At 35.0% G+C, this 12,291-nt stretch overlaps 1 protein-coding gene across 2 annotated transcripts in view; it reads right to left on the reverse strand.

The window, feature by feature from the left end:
• SBF2 (SET binding factor 2) overlaps positions 1-12,291 on the reverse strand; it is a 397,036-nt gene that overhangs the window by 131,667 nt on the left and 253,078 nt on the right. For both annotated transcript variants that reach the window (XM_045557501.1, XM_045557500.1), the window contains exon 16: positions 11,529-11,678. In XM_045557501.1, coding sequence (XP_045413457.1) covers positions 11,529-11,678 — 150 coding nt within the window. The remainder of the gene's footprint in view (positions 1-11,528; positions 11,679-12,291) is intronic.

Below are 12,291 nucleotides of genomic sequence, written 5' to 3' on the forward strand. Positions count from 1 at the left end.
GTCATATATGGCTTGTATCATTTTTAGATAGGCCCCGTCTATGCCTATTTTGTTAAGTGTTCTTATCATAAAAGGGTGTTGAATTTTGTCAAATGCTTTTTCTGCATCTATTGAGAGGATCATATGATCTTTATTTTTGCTTCTATTTATGTGGTGAATTACATTTATAGATTTGCATATGTTAAACCATCCCTGCATCTCTGGGATGAAGCCCACTTGGTCATGATGGATTATTTTTTTGATAAGCACTTGGACTCGATTTGCTAGGATTTTATTGAGAATTTTTGCATCTATATTCATAGGGGATATTGGTCTGTAGTTTTCTTTTTTTGTTGCATCCTTTAATTTTGGTATTAAAATTATGTTGGCTTGGTAAAATGTGTTGGGGAGAATTCCATCCTTCTCGATATTGGAGAATAGTTTATGTAGGATAGGCACCAATTCTTCTTTGTAGGTATGGTAAAATTCAGGTGTGAACCCATCTGGTCCAGGGCTTTTCTTTTTGGGAAGGGTTTTTATTGCTGTTTCGACTTCAGATCTAGATATTGGTCTATTCAGGAATTCTATTTCTTCCTGGTTGAGCCTGGGAAGGCTGTGTGTTTCTAAAAATTTGTCCATTTCCTCCTCATTTTCCAATTTGTGTGCACAAAGATTTTTGTAAAATTCATAGATGATGTCATGTATCTCTGTGGCATTGGTCATAATTTCTCCTTTCATGTTCCTGATGGAGGTTATTAGTCCTTGCGAGAGCTATCAGGCAGGAGAGCAGAATCAAGGGAGTCCAAATAGGGAAAGAAGAGATCAAACTCTCACTCTTTGCTGATGATATGATGTTATATCTAGAAAACCCCAAGGATTCAACCAAGAGACTCCTGGAATTGATCAATGAATTCAGTAAAGTCTCGGGATACAAAATCAATACACACAAATCAGAGGCATTCATATATGCCAATAACAGTCAAACGGAGAACGAAATTAAGGACTCAATACCCTTCAAAATAGCAACAAAGAAAATAAAATACCTAGGAATATATTTAACTAAGGACGTAAAGGACCTCTATAGGGAGAACTACGAAACACTGAGGAAGGAAATTGCAGAACATGTAAATAGGTGGAAAACCATACCATGCTCGTGGATCGGAAGAAGCAACATTGTTAAAATGACTATACTGCCCAAAGTTATCTACAGATTCAATGCAATCCCTATTAAATTACCAACATCATTTTTCACAGATATAGAAAGAATAATTTTACGCTTTGTGTGGAACCAGAGAAGACCCCATTTAGCAAAAGCAATTTTAAGCAACAAAAACAAAATGGGAGGTATTAATTTGCCAGACTTCAAATTATACTACAAAGCTGTGATTATTAAAACTGCTTGGTATTGGCACAAGTGCAGGGACACAGACCAATGGAACAGAACAGAAAATCCAAATATAAAACCATCCTCATATAGCCATCTAATCTTTGACAAAGCAGACAAAAACATACTCTGGGGAAAAGATTCCTTATTTAATAAATGGTGCTGGGAAAACTGGATAGCCACATGTAGAAGACTAAAACAGGACCCACAGCTTTCACCTCTCGCAAAAATCAAATCACGGTGGATAAAAGACTTAAATCTTAGGTGGGAAACTATTAGACTTCTAGAAGAAAATGTAGGAAAGACTCTTACAGACATTGGCCTAGGCAAAGAATTTATGAAGAAGACCCCTAAGGCAATCACAGCAACAACAAAAATAAATAAATGGGACCTGATCAAATTAAAAAGCTTCTGCACAGCCAAAGAAACAGTCACGAGAGTAAACAGACAACCTACAGAATGGGAAAAAATTTTTGCATACTACACATCAGATAAAGGACTGATAACAAGAATATATTTAGAACTCTGGAAAATCAATAAGAGAAAATCAAACAACCCTATTAAAAAGTGGGCAAAGGACATGAATAGAAATTTTTCAAAAGAAGATATAAAAATGGCTAACATATGAAAAAATGCTCAACATCTCTAATCATCAGGGAAATGCAAATCAAAACCACAATGAGATACCACTTAACCCCAGTGAGAATGGCCTTTATCAAAAAGTCCCAAAACAATACATGTTGGCGTGGATGCGGAGAGACAGGAACACTCATACACTGCTGGTGGGACTGTAAACTAGTGCAACCCCTATGGAAAACAATATGGAGATACCTTAAACAGATTCAAGTAGACCTACCATTCGATCTAGCAATCCCATTATTGGGCATCTACCCAGAAGAACAAAAGTCATTCTATAACAAAGACACCTGCACCCGAATGTTTATAGCAGCACAATTCACAATTGCAAAGATGTGGAAACAACCCAAGTGCCCATCAATTCACGAATGGATTAGTAAATTGTGGTATATGTATACCGTGGAGTATTATTACTCAGCTATAAGAAATAACGGTGATACGACATCTCTTTGGTTCTCCTGGAGAGAGTTGGAACCCATTATATTAAGTGAAGTATCCCAAGAATGGAAAAGCAAGCATCACACGTACTCACCAGAAAATTGGTTTCCCTGATCATCACCTAAATGCACATTGGGGAACGATACCAACTGGATATCAGAATGAGGCGGGGGGTGGGGGGAGGGGATGGGTGTATGCCTACATGATGAGTGCGTTGCGCACCGTCTGGGGAATGGTCATGCTTGAAGGTGCTGACTTGGGGAAGTAGGGGGTGGGGGGAGGGGATGGAGGTATGACTACATGGTGAGTGCCAGGCGCACTGTCTGGGGAATGGACACGCTTGAAGCTCTGACTCAGGGGGATGGACAGGACATGGGCAATATATATAACCTGAGCTTTTGTACCCCCATAATAAGCTGAAATTAAAAAAATAAAAAATAAATAAATAAATAAATAAAAAACAACAGACAAATTCCTAGGAAAAAATTACCAATATGAACTCAGGAAAATATGAATATCTGGATAGTCTATAAATGAGAAATTTAAAATACTCTCACAAAAAAACCACCAGGTTCACGTGGCTTTACTAGAGAGTTTAAACAAACTTTCAAGGAATACATTATTGCACTCTAACACAAAGTCTTTCAGAGAAGAGATAAAAAGAAACACTCCCTATTTTTTTTTGAGACAGCATCTTGCTCTGTCACCCAGGCTAAAGTGTATTGGTGCAATCATAGCTCACTGCAACCTCAAACTCCTGGGCTCAAACGATCCTCCCACCCAGCCTCCTGAGTAGCTAGGACTACAGGCGCACATCACCATGCCTGGCTAATTTTTAAAATTTTTTGTAGAAACAGGTCTCTATAAAAAATGTTGCCCAGGCTGGTCTCCAACTCCTGGCCTAAAGTGATCCTCCCACCTGAACCTCCCAAAGTGTTAGGATTATAGGTGTGAGTCACCACCACACCTGGCGCCTATTTCATTTTTGACATTAGTGTAACTTTGCTTCAATACCAGTTATGGATAGTATGAGAAATTATGGATTGATATCAATCGTAGAAAAAATTCCTAACATATCAAGTCCAACAATCCATGAAAATAATTGTACATCAAAATTGACAGCTGCAGACAAAGCAATTCATAAAATCAATACCTATTACGACAAAAACTCTTAAACTAGGAATGGAAATGGCTTATTAACCTGATATAGAATATCTACCAAAACTTTTTAGCACAGGTAAAGCTCAATGATTAAACTTTAAAAGAAAGGCACTCACTATAAAGTTGTATATATAAAATTGTAATATGCACAATTTTATATGTCAATTTTAAAAAATGCTTGGGGGAGTCTGGGAGGATAATAGTAATAAAAATAATAAATAAGGAAGGGACCTGGCATGGGCTAAAAATGATGTGTTATGAACTGGGGAGGGCCAGGATTGCACCTAATAAGCAAGGGTTAAGAAAAAAAGTTTCTGAGATCATGGAATTCAGAGACAGGAGACACCTTAGAAGGCATCTAGTTCAACCTCCCCGACAATGTAGAAATTGTTTTCAGCTTTCCCCACAAATGACCAAAAGAGTGTGTGATGAAATACTCAATGAAATGGGGACTGCATTTCTATAAAGGTATCCATTTTACTGTTGGAAAATTTCAAATGTTCACTCTGATCTATCCATTCTCAGACTTACCAAATCAGAATGTGTAATGATGGGGCCCATAAATGCACATTTAAAAAACTGAGAAAGTTTTGAAAATGACTACTCCAGATAATAGGACACATTTTTCAGCTCTAAGTACATATCAAATTTACTTGTGGAACTTAAAAAAAAGTACAGATGCATAAGCTTCAGTTGTGGTGATTCTAACTCAGCAGGTATGAAAATTTGCACTTGAAATATATCAGTGACACTACTGTCTATTGGCACAGTATTGACCACCTGTATGTGAACCTGAAGTTTTACTTTCAAGCTAGGCCACTAATTATCAAAATAGCCATCCACATTCTCTAACCTAGAGATTACTGTGCACAGAGACACAAAGGTGAAAAGAGGCGCTGGTTTGGGTTGAGAATTAGATTACAGCCAAAAAAGGGGCAAAAGCTACTGGCCTGTGTACAAATGGAAACTCTGTATGGGGACTGAAACTCTTAACTAGCTGAGGTAAGCAGCTACCTACATTACATTCACTTATTCATTTACTTAATCATCAAGTTTCTGTTGAGAGACTACTTCATGCTAAGCATAATGGGGGATACAGATAAGTCAACAGGCAATTTCCTTATATGTGGTTAAGTGTTATTGCAAGATCATGGTGGACAGTACGGGGGAAGTACAAAATATAGTGGAAGCATGTAAGAGTGGCTACCAGCCCAGACTTGATGGGCTGAGAAAGGATTCTAGAAGAAGTGATATCTAAGCTGAAATTAAAGGATGAGTAGAGTTAGCTAAGAGAAAGGAAGGATTAAGGAAGTAGGAAGTAGAAAGGAGAGGAAGAAGAAAACTAAGGCAATAGATATGTAAGGCCTGAGGACTTAACAGTAGTCAAAGATGAGGCTGCAGATAAAGGCAGAGGCCAAGATAAGATCAGCATTTACTCTGAAGGCCAAGGGCAAAGATTTTAAATTGGGAAGTGATAAGATCCAACTTGAATTTCACAAATATCACTTTGGTGAAGGAGGGAGAATAGATACATTAGGGGGATGGGTCAGGATGGAGGTAGTGTAATCAGTTAGGAAGCTGGTGCAGTACAAGAGGTAAGAAATGTTGGTGACTTAAACCAGGGCAGTGGAATTTAAGAATGGCAAAGAGTGAATGAATTTGAGAGAGATGTAAGAGGTAGAATCTATAGGACTAGTCAGGCTATAGGACTATAGGCTGATCAGATTTGGGGATACAGTTAAGAACTAGAGAATATTTCAATGTTTTTGGCTTATTGGTGCCATCTGTTGAACTAGGAAACTCAGCAGGAAGAGTTTTTGGGTGGTGGTTGAGACGGGTGTAAAAGATGATTATTTTAGTTTGGAATATGTTGACATCTAAATAGCTTTGGGGCATTCATGTAAAGGTGGGCCAATAATCAGCAAGATATTTAGTTCTAGAATTTAGGAGATAGATTTTGGCTTAAGATACAGATTTGGAAGACATAAGCAAGCGATGATAATGCAGATGAGTAAGATTGCCTAGGGAAAATCCTAGACTAAGAGATCTTAAGATGGATCAAAAATGCAAATGAAAATCACCAGACTTTCATTTAGAATTCATTTCTTCAATTTACTATGTGATTTAGAGAGAGTATTTAATTTCTTTGAACCTATTTTCAGAAGGTAGTAGTGATTGTGGCTTACCCAGTTTCACAGACAAAAGAGAGCTAAGATTATCTGAGGCAGTTCAAAGTGATACAGGTACACAAGAGGGAAGAGGATAGGGCAATTACTGGATGGTTCTCCCTCAAGGGGGAGTAGAGAATGGAAGCAGACTTGGGGAACTACGGTGGGGAGTGGCAACTGACTTTGTTTAATGGCCCTTTTTGTTTAGGTCATCCCCCAGAAGAAGTAAACCAAAGAATGACAAAAGAAAAGAATGTGTACATGGATGAAGCTTGCTGACTGACAGCTTCATTAGAGCAGAACCTGGCAGAGCTGTTCTACTGAAAAACTCCTAATCTCAGTATCTTTAATAAAGTCATTTTCTATTTGGCTGGTCACATTTCTCAGAGAATATCTCGTTTTGAGGGCAGGCTGCCAGAGTTCTGGAAGCTGATGGGGGAAAGCATACTGGCATTCTCAATATCTGAAATTCACTTAACCCTCTTATTTGCAGCAAGACAGAATTTCCCTGAAACAGACGATTTCCCAGGAAAACCATGGCGTCTCTCCCTCTCTGTTAAAATAAATACATAAACAAATATCCAATCTTCTGCCAGGGTAAAGGAGAAGCAGCTGGCTATTTATACAGAATTAGGAAAGGATCTGGGAGGTGAATCCACCAGCATCTTCTAGCAGCTTTCAACCAATCCCCTATTTTTGTGTTATACACCTTATCCTCCTACTCTTAGAGATACCTGATATCACTAATTTCAGAGCTCTCCGGGGTTCTGTAAACTTGGTTGCTTCAAGGCTTTTCCCACTGCCAGTTAGGAACAGGCTTTCTTGGGTCTGCTAAGTAAAAGATCATTTCATCAGCTTTCTAGTTTCTAAACTAGACTTTAAGGGGCTTGGGGGGTCTAAATATGGGGGTTGTTGATTGTTTCTGTCGATCATATTTCACAACAGCTCATTTCCTTGGTTTTTGGTCATTTTACAATTGTGAGGTCATGTTTTATTGAATTTAACCTATGGGAATCCTGATTGCCTAAATTGGGGATACATTATTACAAAAAGGATTTATAATTATTCTCTATGAAGGCAAAGGTGGAGGGCATGCTACTTACTAGGGATTACCTTTATTATTTTTCCAGTGTTCTAGCCTGTTGTAAAACTTTAAGGTTTAACCAGCTGACCAAGACTTATAGTGATTAAGGATTAATAATACAAATCAGGTTTTCCCAACCTCTAACTGCTCAGGGTTTGGTTTTCCCTATTTGTCCTTTTCTTGAAGAGTATAAGAAGGGGTACATTAACGATTTCCTTTTCTTCTTAGGAGAAACAGTATATCAAAATCATGATTTATATTTGTTTGTTTGCAATTTTCTGAGATCTATTTCTATGTTAGTAAGAGGGTCTCTCACAGTTTATCATGATGCTGGAAATGGAAGACTTCACTGAGGTTTCAAATTACAATTTATTGTTAAAAGATTTTAGCTAAGGTCTTGACATATAAAAAGTTTTAATTGTATATTTGCTAAAATGAAGAATTAAGGCCAAAAATCTCTTTTGGAGAGACTTTAGTACTCTGTCAAAAAATACTAAAATATGATCAGTTCTTTGAAATGAGATGATATATAGGAATAATCTATAATCTCTATAACCCAGTGCTACAAAAAATTATGTTAGCATTGAAAGAACTTGATAAACAAATAGCCCTTTGGCAATATTCACGTCCCATTTACTTCTCCTTTGAGGACAGGAAAGGCAGAATAACTAGAATAACTAGAATAACTTCTAGGTCATGAAAAGCAAAAATTACTGAAGTTTTTGAACCACTCCCTAAAAATTAGTTCGTTTAATTAATGTTTCTTTCGGAAAATACCAACATAGATGTTTGGACACTCTGCCTTGAAACTCTATGCTTTTGTAAAAAATGTTCAGAATGTCACGGTAAATCCCCCTTGATAAGTACACTGTTGCATCAAGAATATAAATATTAACAAATCCCAAGTGGGCAATAAATAATGCATTAAAATAAAAATATCACATGTAAACCCATTCATAACTGAGACAGGCCTATATAATGTTAAACAACAGCATGTGCTTGATGAAGCACAGGATCTATTTTTATGTACATATGAAATACTGAATTACAAAATATTAAATGCTCATCAATTCAGGTGTATTTGAAAGCAGCAAAAAAAAATCTATGTCTGTTTCTTTTCTGGAAATATGATTATTCAAATGAAAAATAATTGTAGCCTAAGGGTACCTTGCTATTCTATAAGTGGCCTACTAACTGTACATGCTAAAATTAAGTTTAGAGAAATCTTTAAAATTTAGTTCTTCAGTTAATAAACAGCACAGAAAGTACTAATAGTAAAAAGCCCCTGAAGTGGCTTTTAATGCCAATTATTAGGGGATCAGGGTATTACTTGACTTTAGGATTTCTAGAGGCCTTGATCTATCAATCGTACTCTTTTATTCTCTATAATCACAGTAACAAAGGAACAAAAGACACATGACCTTTTCTTAGGGCAAATTTATTATGTTTTCTTCTTCTTATAAGGTGCTAAAAATTTCTTTTCTACAAATATGAGGACATTTTTTAAAATTATAAAAGTAACTTATGGTTGTTATATATTTTATATAATTTAGGGGTATATGTGTTTCAAGCACAGAAGGGTTAAAAACGGAAATCAAAACTCTTCTAATCTGTATCCAGAGATAACCACTGCTAAGGATTTAATGTAATATGCTTTCAGATTTTTACTACCATATATATACATAGATAAATACATGCAAAATAGAATCATATTATATCTACTTTATCTAACTTCCTTTTTGCCCACCAGCAATATGTAATAGAAGTTTTTCCATATCAGTACATATCTAGATCTACTTGTTTCTACTTAGTAGCTGAACAGTATTCTAAAGAGTTGTACCATAATTAATCAATATCCAAATGGTAAGCATTTAGATTGTTTTCAATTTTTGCTCTTATAAACTAATATAGCTAGTGTCTCACATTCTAAAGTAAAACTATATATCCAGTAAAACTGAGTCATCTATCTTGTCAATTCACTTATACAACCTACAAAGTGCTTGCAATGAGTTTGAGAAGATAAATATACCCCACAAAAATCTAATAGCAGTGCCTTAAGACATAAAATATGCATAAGTTATAAGATTATGAAGAATGATACAATGAAAATCCATATATGTAGTTTAAGAAATAGAATATTACCATTACCTTTGAAGATACCCATGTTCACTGCCCTTCCTCTCTGTCCCCCAGAGGTAATTTTCTTAAATATTTTGTTTTTTATTACCTTGGTTTTCTTTATAATTTTGCCACATGTGTTTGTATCACTAAATTAAATAACCCTAAATAATATAATTACATGTTTTTGAATTTTATAAAAGTGGAATCATATTCTAATTGAATTGTCTTTTTATTTTTGCACAAAATTGTCTTAAGATTCATCCATATTGTCCTTTGTATCTGCAACTCATTCATTTTCTCTGTTAAATAATATTCTATTGTAAGAAGATATCATAATTTATGTATTCATTCTAATGCTGGTTGACAATATGAATTGTTTCAAGCTTTTTGCTTTTTCAAACAATGCTGCTATGAACATTTTGTGCGCATATCTCTCGGTGTATGTGGGCAAGAGCTCGTCTAGAATGGAATCACTGGGTCAAAGAATATGTTTCATACATAGCTTTGTAAGATAATAACAAATTATCTCATTTCTTCTCTTATACCTTATTAAATTTTCTAAAGTGGTTATGCAAACTTACACATTTACCAGCAGAGTTTACATGTTCTATTTGTTCCATAACTGTGTCAACATTTGATATTATCAGATTTTTAAATTCTTGTCAAACAGTGAGTGTAAAAGGCTATCTCATTGTGGTTTTAATTTTCATTTCTTTAATTACTGACATAGATCATCTTCTTATACAGTTATTATCCGAGTGGATTTCCTTTCTTTAGGATACTCAGATCTTTTGTCCATTTAAAATCAGGTTGTCTTTTTAAAAAAAACTTGATTTATAGGAGTTTTTTTTTTTAATAGGGACAGGGTCTCACTATGTTGTCCAGGTTGGAGTGCAGCGGCTATTCATAGGCATGATCATGGTACACTGCACTTAAGCGACCCTCCCATTTCAGACTCCTAAGTAGCTAGGATGACAGGCACCCACCACAGTGCCTGGCCTGTAGGAATTCTTATAATCTGAGTACTAATCTGTTAGCAGTTATGCTTTGCAAACCTCTCTCACTCTGAGGTTTGTGTTTTCATTCTTTTTATGGTATCTTCTGATGAACAGAAGTTCTTAATTTTAACGTAGTCAAATTTATCAGGCTTTTCTTTTAGGATTGGCACTAGTCATGACTTGTTTAACAAATCTTTCCCTACTTCAAAAGTCATAAAGATTATTTCTTGTATCATGTCTGAAAAATTTTAGGCTTTATAGATTAGCTTTTTGCGCTCTTCATAATTAAGTCATTAATCCATGTGGAATTGATTTTTGTGTATGGCATGAGGTATGTGTATATTTTTTGTGTCAATGGTATATTATGTATATGTGGTCCCAGCACTATTTATGAAATTGCTCATCTTTTTGTCAGTGGTCTAAAATGCCACTTTTGTCATAAACCATGTTTCCATATATGTGTGCATGTTGTTTCTAGGCTCTCTATTCTGTTCTATTGGTCAAATTGTTTATGATTGTGCCAATTCCACACTGTCTTAATTACTATAATCTTAAACTAATTTTTTGATAGCTGACAGGCAAATTTCTATGCTTTGTTGTTTTTCTTTAGGAGTTTATTGGTAATTATAAAGCTTTTGCTCTTCCACTTAATATTCTGATAGCAATTGCATTGCCTCTATAGATTATTTTGGGGAGAATTGATATCTTTAACATACTGAGTCTTCCAATCCACAAATATATCTTCTCATTTATTTAGGCCTTGTTTTATCCACAAATTTTATCATTAATTATATCCTGTAATTCTTGCTTTCCAATTTACCATTATTTAACATACACTTTGTTTATGTTCTGTGGAGTCCCATAAATGGTCTTTGAAATCTTAATATTTAATTAACATTTTCATCTTGTACACAAGGTTTGAGAAAGGATTTTTACGTAGCTTGTGGAGAACAGGATGTCAATGTCATAGAATATCTAAGAAGGGAGACAGGATGGGGAAACAAGATTATTTGCTTCTCCTAAATTGGGTCTTCATTATGTTTTTAGAAATTTATTTCTGTAAGATCATACACATTTTGAAGCCAACTGGAAATATTTTTTGTGCTTTACACATACAAAGTGCTTAGTAAATACTGATCTGAGTAATTAATTTATCATTTGGATTATCCATCATTGCCCTCTGCCTAATAGTACAACTGAATACTGACTCAAAGGGCTGACGTACGTGACTAGTGTCACGTCATTAACATATTAAGTCATTAAGTAATATGTAACTGAATACTTTAAAGATGACTTTTCATTTTCAAAGAGCATGTTTATATTACAGAACTAGCAAAATCTAGTATTTTTCAAGAGAAAACAAAGAACAAATGAAAAACTCTTAATATTTATGCCAAGTAATAGATAACTGTTTCTGACAGAAAGGATATAGATATTGACTCTTCCTCCTATTGGCTGTGGTAGGCTCAAGAACTGATATATTGGTAATTACTAAATATCCTAGAAAAATAAAAAGTATTCTCAAACAAGAGGAATAATCTGAAAGAACTAAAAATTACCTGTAGAGTATAATTCATCATCCTTATTATGTAATCAAACTGTTGATGGTCTAATATTGCCCGGTTTTGCTGGACATGTAAACCCAGTTCGTCAGTGAGACACTGTCTTGCTGCCTTTCCTTTAAGGGCTCTTAGTGCAGCAGGAAGGGTCTGAGGACAAGAGAGGTACAAGTGACCAAACGGTACCACTGGCAAAAAAAAAAAATAACTTTCAAACAATCATGTTGAAAATTCAAACGCATACTGTAAATCACTTAACACAGTTATTAGTAGAATTAACCTCCTAGAGAAGAGGTGATTTGCTCTTAAGACAAATGATAAAATGGATTGGTTTGTAGTTATTTTTATTTCTAAGCCAGCAAGAAAAATAAGTAGGATTAGTTTATGTGGTAAACTGAAAAAACATTAAATTCACTTTTTTTCTTCAACTCACAAAACTTTGGTTACCAAATTGACTGTTGCTTTAAAACATGAATCAAAGCCATAGACATTTAGACACCTTCTTTCTATAACCAGCCAATTCTCCAAGACAAGAATAGAAGAAAAAATTAAAATGATAAAAAACACAAGTGATTTTATACTTTTAAACTAGTCAGCTCCTTAATCACTATGCAGCTTTAATTTCTGACTGGGAAGTTCTATAATCTCTTCTCCTTTCAATATCATAATAAATAAAGAAAAAGGACTCAGCACAACAAAAATTGCTATCTCTAGGTTTATGCATTAAAACTCCTTTATTTTATTACAAGAACACTCATAAGGA

Source organism: Lemur catta, chromosome 7 (genome assembly GCF_020740605.2).
Source record: "Lemur catta isolate mLemCat1 chromosome 7, mLemCat1.pri, whole genome shotgun sequence".
Classification (NCBI taxonomy): Eukaryota; Metazoa; Chordata; class Mammalia; order Primates; family Lemuridae; genus Lemur; species Lemur catta.